The sequence below is a fragment of the Cynara cardunculus genome (assembly GCF_001531365.2).
Source record: "Cynara cardunculus var. scolymus isolate 2C chromosome LG 10, CcrdV1, whole genome shotgun sequence".
NCBI lineage: Eukaryota > Viridiplantae > Streptophyta > Magnoliopsida > Asterales > Asteraceae > Cynara > Cynara cardunculus.
Genome location: NC_037537.1, coordinates 23,744,294 through 23,755,313, shown reverse-complemented (window position 1 = coordinate 23,755,313; position 11,020 = coordinate 23,744,294). Strand labels below are relative to the sequence as shown.

The 11,020-nt window shown below is 34.5% G+C and overlaps 1 protein-coding gene across 2 annotated transcripts in view; it reads right to left on the bottom strand.

Annotated features, from left to right (window-relative positions):
* Positions 1–3,332: 3,332 nt before the first annotated feature.
* LOC112519472 (high affinity nitrate transporter 2.4-like) overlaps positions 3,333–11,020 on the bottom strand; it is an 11,701-nt gene continuing 4,013 nt past the window's right edge. Inside the window, exons 2-4 of one of the 2 annotated variants that reach the window (XM_025127613.1) lie at positions 4,302–4,652; positions 4,107–4,222; positions 3,333–4,005 (exon numbers count right to left, since the gene is read on the bottom strand). In XM_025127613.1, the coding sequence (XP_024983381.1) occupies positions 3,333–4,005; positions 4,107–4,222; positions 4,302–4,652 (1,140 nt within the window). Of the gene's footprint in view, positions 4,006–4,106; positions 4,223–4,301; positions 4,684–11,020 lie in introns of both variants that reach the window. The other variant, XM_025127612.1, reaches the window with a different exon arrangement.

Genomic DNA, 11,020 nt, shown 5'->3' with positions numbered 1-11,020 from the left:
CTGCCTCCATCGCACCCTCATCGTGCGTCCTTCCCCATCGGCGACGGCGACGGCGACGACGACGGGAGGTTTGAATCGATTTCCTTCTCCATCGCACCCTCCTTCTCCTTCATCAGGTACACGATTTCATTCTCCATCGCTATGAATCGATTTAGGGTTTGCTGGTTGCTTTGCTTGAATCGATTTAGGGTTTGCTGGTTGCTTTGCTTGAATCGATTTAGGGTTTGCTGGTTGTAATGCTTGAATCGATTTAGGGTTTGAATCGATTTATGGATCTGTTTGCTGTGAAAATGGGTTTTGATCGAATTTTGTCACTGTAAAATTGATTGAAGTTGTATAAAATCGATTTAGGGTTTGAATAATTTAATAATTGATCTGTAAAATTGATTGTCACAGTCGAAATTTGTCACTGTAAATTTGTCACTGTAAAATCGATTTAGGGTTTGTAAATTTGTCACTGTAAAATCGATTTAGGGTTTGAAATTTGTCATTGTAAAATTGGGTTTTGATCATGGTGGTTAGAATTCTAGGATTGACTCAGTAGGGGTAAATTGGTCATTTTAACCAGTTCTGTCCAGTCCTATCATGTCTTACCAAACGCTGAACAGCTGTCCTGTCCTGTCCTATCCTGTTCTGTCCCGTCCTGTCCTGTCCTGTCTGCGTACCAAACGCACCCTTAAGGATTAGCTTGCAACAATTAGTATGTTGTTTTCTAGTGTGTTACTATATATCGTTCTCTTCTCCTTTTAGTTGATTTGGTATGTGGGTAGTGTGTCTTTTGCCCTCAATTATCTAGTTGACTTCGTAGCCTCTAGACCTGATCAAGTTGCTTTATCTCATTCGAATATAAATCACTACTTTTAGATATCTTTCGGTTTAGGAAGAAGATCGAGATGGAATCAAGTTATCCTCTAGGGAGAGCAATTGCACTTATGGATGACTTTCAAAATTCTGACTCTCAGTGAGTGAATTATAAGATTAAAGATCTTAGCTTCTAGCTCTTCAAGTTGCTTATCTTATTCGTATAGATATTAGATAATGCTACTTTTAGATATATCTATTTTTTTTTCTTTTTTCTAAGAGGAGTGGAATACAAACAAGCTATTCGGCCCGTAAGATAAGAATCGTGTTTATTGATGACTTTTATTCTCGTTCCAAAAGTTGTAAAAGAAAATGTTATAAAATCTAAAAATATATACCCTTTATACATATATATTTATGATAAGAGTGTATATTAAAACAACTAGTTGATGACGACAAACTCTTGAATCGTCTACAATTTTTTGTGCTAAAAATACACACACCATATATATATATATATATATATATATATATATATAGTTTGTTTCAAATACAACCCATCACATTTGTACAACCAATACAACTCAATAAATTAAAATATTTATGAAAATGATGAGAGTTCATTTATTATGATTTAAATATTTATGAAAAATTAATAAGGTTCATTAATTATGATCAATACTTTATATCAGGAAACAATTAAAACTTCTATGAAATTACACATTCATCAAACTAAATGGATGGTTGAGATTAGGTTGTATTGGCTGTACAAATGTAAATTGTTGTATAATAACTCATCTCTCTCTCTCTCTCTCTCTCTCTCTCTCTATATATATATATATATATATATATATNAGAATTAATCAAGTCACCTTTGAGAATTTATCCTTTGCAGCTTGTCCATCCTTTCGAATTTGAGCAAAGTTGCCATCAGGCAAATCTTGGCCATACACCAAAACCAGGACCCCAACAATAAAATGAAACCATCCCGGAATAAAGAAAGCAATTCTCCAAGCCGTAAATGGTGTGGTTCCCAGCATCTGACTCAATACATGGAAGAGCACCGGCATCAGCAGCTGAGTAACGCCACCACCCAGATCACCCCACCCAGCGGATACCCCGTTCACCACTCCAATAATCTTCCCTTTAATCATTTGAAAACTATAAAGTATGTGAGATACGTTTTAAACCACTAATTTAAGATAATTATATTTATTAATTAATGAGATAATTATTATAGCTTATTAAAGAGAAATTAATGCAATTTTTAATAAATACCATATTTATCTATTTCTCTCTTTTCTATTCTCTTTCCTATCTTCATATTGACAAACACGTGTAATGTATACAAGATGAATATATTGTGAATACAATATAAACATCCTTAATAAATTTTTTTACTAGGGTGTTCACAATGTTCACATTGTGTTTACAAGTAGTATGTCTACATTTAATTTTATTGATTCAGTTTGTGTTCATAATATGTTCAAAAGTCATATCAAATCTCGTTTAGATCCTGTTCACAAACTATAATAGTAACTTTTAAGAAAATGTTCATAATATATTCACCTAGAGTTCAAATTTAATTATGCATAAGTATTTTATGGAGAGAATAGAGATGAGAGAGGAGAGAGAAAGATGATAGACAGGAGAAAAATTAGGAGATAAGATAGAGAATGATTTTTAATTTATATATATTTTATTTTTCAAATAGATTTTTTTGGCTTAAATTGGATCTCGCGGATATCACTATTTAACAATTTCTTAAAAGAACCCCGCGTATATATATCAGTGTAAAACATTTGTAAACCATGTATATATCTACCATGTTTTTGAGTTAACAAATTTCATCCTTACGACAATCTACGAATTCATGAGAATCCTGTTGCAGAGTCGAGCTCAAATCTATGGCCGATTCTTTGTTTGACAAACCCTTGTGAGAACACCTTGTTTCTAATTTATTATATCACCTACTTAATGTTTGCATACATACATACTTACAAGAAATAATGCTCAAAAAAACGACATAAAGTGTTCTAGGATACATAATACAATATCAGAACGACAACACATAATTAATGGATAAAAGATTATTGGAGAAATTAAGGAAAGATGGAGATCGAGGAGTAGAAAACAAAGAAAAGCAACGTTATAATTTTGCAATATTTGGTTTATTGTATGTACATTTCTTGACTAAACTGTTGTTAATGATATCATTACACGGATTAGAGTGGCCGAGTTGGTCAGGATGGTCGAAATCGAATGAACAAAAACGCTGCGATCGACAACTTACATAAAATTGTTATATTAAATTGTATCAAGAATGTACAAATCTCTTAACACAATGTAATTTTAGAACACTGATTAAGAAGAGTGTTGTGATAAGAAGAAGATCACGAGAAGTAATTAAAAGAGTAGCGATAAGTACGGTTGCCTATAGAGACCACATGCATGCATGCTCATGCTGCACTCTAATTTAATTCCTTTACTTCTTCCTTACTCAACCCTAACTTTCTTTATTAATTACTGCTTTAAACGTGGTAGTTCGGCGTCGTATACGGAGGGGTTTCTGCCACTGCCACCACCAGTCTCTTCCCACGCTCCGCCCGACTGTTCTCAGCGAACTTCATGCTTCCGATGTGCATACCCATCTCTCTCTCCTCCTCACTGTACTCCGAGCTATAGTAATACTCTTCATTGTATTTCTCATTCGATGATGCCGGAAAAAACATGCTCCCCCATTGTGGGAAGTGGATAAAAGCCACCGGAATCGTTAAGACCACCGCCGTTACACCCATCCATGTTAACCCCCATGCAGTGGAAAATCTTGAACCGGAAAAAAATAGCAGTTGGGTCAAACCACCACCAACATTGCCACCGGCACCGGTCAAGCCGGATAGAATGCCCAGAGAACGTCGGGAAACGAAGGGAATGATGCCGTAAGTTGCYCCACAAGCGGCTTGTGAYCCTGCGGCCATGAGCATCATCGACAAGATGGCGATGGGTAGAGAGTTGGCTAGCCCTAACCATATGCAGAAAACGCCTCCTAGGGTTTGTGTTATCCATAATGTCCATAGCCTGCCCCTCATTCCAAACTTACGACCCGATAAGTCAGACACGTAGCCACCGAATGGGCGGGTAAAGAAGTTAGCCACCCCGAAACTTGCCGCCACGACACCGGCTGTGTGAAGCTTTAACCCGAACCTGTAGCATATTAGAAAAATGAAGTCGTCAACTACCTGATCACGAAGATTTAACGATTTATTCGTGACAAATATTAACGGAAAAATGAGTTTTTTTGTTACCTATCAAAGAAGTATTCAGAGATGACGTTATTCAAGCACAATTGCACGCCCATGGAATATCCATAGATCAAGAAAAACACCCATGTCCTATAATTTGTGATTGCATTTCTGAATACCTGCAGTTACGAAAAGAAGTGGGTAAATCAAATGCTCAAAATATTAAGAATGTCGGATGCAAAGAATTAATCAAGTCACCTTTGAGAATTTATCCTTTGCAGCTTGTCCATCCTTTCGAATTTGAGCAAAGTTGCCATCAGGCAAATCTTGGCCATACACCAAAACCAGGACCCCAACAATAAAATGAAACCATCCCGGAATAAAGAAAGCAATTCTCCAAGCCGTAAATGGTGTGGTTCCCAGCATCTGACTCAATACATGGAAGAGCACCGGCATCAGCAGCTGAGTAACGCCACCACCCAGATCACCCCACCCAGCGGATACCCCGTTCACCACTCCAATAATCTTCCCATTGAACATCACACTCGTCCAATACTGGCAAGAAACGAACGTTGCCAGCGAGAACCCTATCATGAACCTGACCGCCACGTAACCGCCAGCATCCGCCACAAAGGAAACACTGAAAACCACCGGAGCTGCCAGGATGTTGATCACCGAACAACCATACCTGGGGCCCACGAGATCGCAGAGCACCCCCATGACGAGGCGTGAGAGGATGCTTCCAGAGACGGAGGCAATTCCGGCATTGGAGATGTCGGCGCGGGTGAGGTTGAGGTTGTCCCGGATAATGGGAACAAGAGGAGCAGCGGCGAAGGTGGAGATAACGCAAGTGCAGAAGGATAGCCATGAGAGATGGAAGGCTCTCATGTGGGGTTGTGCTAACGAAAAGATCTTCATCTCTGTGGCTTTGTTTTCTGAATCCACCGGCAGAGCAAATGTCAGCCGAGGCGTGACATTGGCGGGGATGGATATGGCTTCATGATTCTCTGGAATGGTGGCTGTGGAAGCCATTGTTGTTTCTTGATCTCCAAAAGGTTTTGGGAAGAATGAAGAAACCTAAAGCGAAGAAGAGGTGGGTTTGATAAGTATGTAGGTGTGCTTATGAATAGAAGGGTTTGCAGGGTATATATAGAAAAAATGGAGGGGTTTAAAGAGTTGACCTTCATAAAAGCTTTTCCTTCAACCACATGGGCTTTAATGTAATTTGGATTTTTAAAGACCTATACTACTTTTTGATTGGATATGCTTTTTTTCTTCTGTTTTATTTTTTGCATACTTTTAATAATCTAAACAACAATGTGAATATACAAACTCAAAAAAGATAAAATATTATAAAAAAGAAAAACCAATAATTCATAGTATTTGTCTTCATCACTTGTATCATGAGTTTTAGTTCAATTATTCTCATATTAGGTATAGGAGAACACCGGTTGTAAGTTAATTTTTTAAAACTAGACGAAAAGGTATAAAATGCATGGCACCTAAATGACAATTAGTTTTCGAAACAGTTGACGACCAATGAGGAGGGTGTAGACCGTAGTGGTGGAGAGATGACGAGAGGCAAGCCTAGGAGGACATAATATATGATGAGCAAAAATGGCTCTACGTGTTACACTTAGACTTTCTCGATGACATGAGTAGAATGTTATAAGGACTAGTAGCAAGATACTGTAGTTGTGTGAAGGGGCGTAGATCTAGCCGACATCCATGATATCACTGGTCTAGCATGGTTGGAGGGAGAGGATCTCGTCCTCATACTTCATTTTAACATATGTACAACTGTTTTCTTACTTTATCCCCGACTTTACTTGTGACGACTAGCTAGTTTTATGTCTTTGTTGTTTGTTCGCACAGACTCTTATTCTTTGAGTATTATTTTGCTACAACTCTTGCGCTCTAGTAAATCCCGAAACGCTAAAAAATTTGATTCCCAGTTCAAATTATTTATGTCAGAAGTCTTCACATAGACACTTTCTCTACCAATTAGGATAGTGAAAAAATATGTGTACATCCTACATTCTTATATATATACTATAATTCCTAATCGAATATACCGAACGTGTTTTGTTTGGTTTGGTTAATTATTCGATTTTAGTAAAACACAACCGATCCAAAATTATATGATTTTTTTTTTGTTTGATTAAAGATGGTGATTATGTTAGTAATTGAAAATCAATTAAGGGGTCAAAAAATAAATCTAAAAAGAAAATATGGATGGTGCATGCCACTCGAATAATCCAAGGTATCGCGTAAGTTCAAAGTCAAAGGTTGTAGTTCACCAACAGCACCGTATTAACGAATATTTTCCATTTGCCCCTAAACTTTATGTTTAATGACTTTTGGATCCTTTACTTTTAGTTTATTTCATTTTAGTCCCTGCTTATAAGTTTTATGTGTCAATAAATATCTCTATGTTACTTCCAACAAAGTGGAAATGCAACATCTACCTTGGATCTTTCATTGGACATTTATAGCCTTTTGTCATTTAGTTAGGGTAGTTTTTTAGTATGTGTTTTTAAAGTGATTATGGTGATATTTAATAAATAATTAAAATTAAAAAAGCGAAAATTTATTGTGACAAAGTAATTATTAAAATGGTTGGATATATTTTCAAAACCGATTATATTGCAACAATTTATTATTTGTGGTTATTACAACTTCATAACCATGTTATTAAAACAAAATTGATTTATACGAGGCTTAAAATAGAGAAGCATTCTAAAAAAAATACCTTATAGGACTTAGGTTTATAAGACCAAACAAAAAACGTCTTATTCAAAAATGTTATAATAGGGTTATAGGACGATTTAGGCATTTTAACAAGTTCTTTACACTACAACAAAATTGGGTTTATAGGACACCCCCAATCTCTAAGCGTCCCTATAGATCGTTTTATAGGACTTAATTTATATGATTAAAATATAAAGCGTCATATCTAAAGATGTTGTAATAAGTTTATCTGACGCTTTTGGGCGTCTTAACAAGTTTTTTAAGACATTTTCAATACAAAATGTCGCATTAGCAACTTTATAGGACACTTTTGAGAAAGTGTCCTAACAAATAAAAGTTACTTTATAGATAACAGATTAATTGTAACAATACGAAAATCCAACATAACAATAATACAAAGATGCCAAAATGGACCCAAGAGTAAAAAGACAAAATAGTCCATACATCTCGAATGTTTATAGCGGATAATCAACCTTCATAGCTGAGAATTTTTACAAATCTAAAGGCAAATTAAACTCCATATTTAATTCAAGCCACCACTACATGCATCTTATCTAGTGAATCCCCCTTAACATGCATAGAGAAGCATTAAACATTTAAAATATCAATCAATCATAAAGGCCAAAAAATAACCAAGTGAATAACCAATCACAAAACAACAGGGGCTTTCCATAGTGTTCATAGACCAGGCCATCGTCACTCCACTGTGACATTCATAACTAATCTGATGCGCTCATGAAACAAATTCAAAGCACACATTATTAAACTTTTAAGAGATTCGACTATCTCAAGGTACCCTAATCCCACTATGCAAACCCAACCATATATCTAAACATTATCACATGTAATAAACCATATTTAAAACAAATAATCATTTAAGACATCAAACCGTAAGACCATATTAAGTGCTTCCGAAACATTTTTAAATAATCCCATATATCGAAGAAGGGTCGACGAAACTCACCTGAGGCTCATCACACTTCCACACGTCCTGTTGGCTAAAAAAAGGGCCCAAATCAAACACCCGAATTAACTAATATAAGAATGGTGGTAAACCATCTTAGTTATCTCAAAACCATCTAGTATGATCTCTAAAGCAATCCCTTAACCACAAGGGTGGTGCCTGATTGGTTTGAACTTGGCTCCAAAGGTCAAAAGTACCAGGAGGTCTCAGGTTCAAATCCAAGGAGGAAAAAAAATCCCCTTGTGGCCATGGAGGTTCAAAAGCGGTGACTCCGGGATATCTGCAAAGCAGGTGGTCCCCCTGAGATTAGTCGGCTCGCATTGCGGGTTGGATATCTAGGTTAATAAAAAAAAAGCAATCCCTTAAACAATGCCTCGAACCTATCCCAAATCGAGAAACGAAGCAAAACCGAAGTGGCACTCAACAATGCTTAGAGCGACTTTGAAGTAACTAAACTCGCATTCAAATGCGCCTAAGCTTCTGTTTGAGCTATACGACTTTTCAATACTCAACATCTAACTAGAAATCTTTACCAATCATTGCCAAATCAATTTGAAGGTCCAGAAACATAAGGATCAAAGTCCAAAACCATTTTAAACACTAATCTAAGTACAATTCATGGATTAATCCATCAAAACCAATAATCCAAGTTTCTAAGCTTGAAACCCCTTGATCTCCATTTGAGTTAATCAACAATGGTGTATTTCCTAATAGAAAATGTGGTAAAAATATCAAGAACAATTCATATACATTAATCTACTATGATTATGATTTCATTCATAACACTCAAAAGTGATTGAAATCCCCAATTAGAAAATCAAAACTCCATTAATGGAGAGTCTAAGTTTGAGGGAAGAAAGATTACACCGAGGATGATGAACTTCTACTCTGAAATCTTCATTTGACAAAATCTCCAGACGAAATCAATTTTCCCAATGCTCCTCCCTCCCTAGAGCCTCTCCAAGGAAAATGTCGATCCCAAATGATGTTAGAAAGAGGGTTTACTCCCTTTCATCTTTCTATTTACCAATTAGACCCTACAGGAGAAAAGGGTTTACACCCACACCTTAGACTTCCATAAATTACCAAGTTAAAAAAAGGATCATTATCAAGAGCTCACATTAACGAGAAGGTTTAGGTTTAGCACCTCTATGTCGTGAAAAATTGTAAATAATAATAAAAATTGTAATCAAGTTTTCTACACTTCTACAAGTGAAAAATTGATTAAATCTCAAAGTAATTCGGCAATTAAATTTTTATGCATAACATAATACGTAATTGTTATTATTTTTCAGAGTTCTTCGATCGAGTCGAGTCCTGCAAGATTATTAAATGTTCTTTTAAGACTCCTGAAATAAGTCGAAGTACGTATGAACTGGTCCAAACACTCATAATTAATAGTTATTACTAACTAAATGAGTAAGTTTGATGGTTATGAAAAATAGATATTAATTATAAACATGAAATGAGAAGTTATATATGTAAAATAAGTAAGCGTGAAAGGCAGAAAGAAGAAAAGAATGGTCCACTTGTGGTTGTGGGCATCATTGCATGTGGTGGTATAAGTAGGTGTACTTATTTTGCCGTACCGATCGGCACTTCTCGTGGTCTACGCTAATTAATTATATAGCATACATGTAATTAATAATATAATATAATGTAATTAAAATAAATAGAGGTTAAATGTACGGAGACAATTTCAGATAACTAAAATATATACAACTTGAAAATCACACGAATTAGATCTTATAACTCTTTTGTTTCAATAATCCTACTAACAGAGTTGCCCTTACAAACACGGACGCCATTAGAAATACCATTAATATTATATATATATATATATATAGGGGGACGTTCAAATAAAAAATCGTGCATTTCTAAGAAACCGTGTAAACCAATTTCGAACAATAGGAAAATTTCATTTTTTTCTAATTAAATTTAATCAATAAAGGTATTTCGGTCATTTACAATATTTTCTATTAAATATGAAAGTTATTAATAAATCTTAATTAAGAAAATTGTATAAATGGTAACATTTAAATATTTAATTATATTACAATATTAAAAATTTGAATTTGATATATTGTTATGAGATTGAATCTGCAAACGGGTCTTGAAGATTGAATTGTATTATGGAATGAAATCGTAAATTATGGTTCAAATTAAAAAAATAATGTTAATGAAACAGATTTCATGAAGGTGAAACTGATTCATGTTGTAATTGATTTATGAGTAATATGAAATCGTTTCATGGTGAACCACGTTTCAGTGATGGTGTAGTTGATCCGTTTAGTAGAAAAAAATAGAACATGAAACGGGTGCATAATTTATTTGGTTCGTCATGAAATAATTGCATGATGAAACGGGTACATGATGAATCTGCTTCGGAATCTTGAAGATTGTAATTTGCTCCAGACTCTTGAAGATTGTAAGGATTAAAGAAAAAAATGCATCAAATCATGAGTGAAATAAAAAAAATTAATTTACATGAAACAAGTTTCATGAAGGTGAAACTTGGTCATGTTTAGGCCTCTTTGAACCACTAATGTAAATTGTGTCTAGATACATGTTTAGGCGGAAAAATAAGATAACTGACTCACCAGAAGATGACACGTGTCACACACGTTACTTATTTATTAGGTATATATATATATATATATATAGAGAGAGAGAGAGAGAGAGAGAGAGAGAGAGAAAGAAGTTGGTTATTATACAACCCTTTACTTTTGTACAACCAATACAACCCAATCTCAACCGGTCCATTTAATTTGATGAATATATGATTTCATATAAGTTTTGATTGTTTCCTAATATATGGTATTGATCATAATTAATGAACTCTATTCATCTTTCATAAATATTCAAATTATAATAAAAGAACTCTTATCATTTCCATAAATATCTCAATTTATTAGGTTGTATTGGTTATATAAATATAATGAGTTGTATTTGAAACAAACTCTATCGTAATTGAGAAACTGAATTTTTTAGTTAGTTCAAATTTATCATGTTCATGACATTCTAAACCAAGCAAAGAAGTTGTATACACAACTAATCATTGAGACTTAACCGGTATGCCATAATTTAAATGGTTACTTTACACCATTCTTTTTAATCCATTAAGTTATTTTTTACATTCAAATAGAATATTTTGAGTATATTCTTATTTAGTTATTATATCTTATTTAATTGCACTCACATTTGTTTTTTTTACAGTAATTAACTTGAGAAATTACATTATTCTAATATTTTAACCAAATTA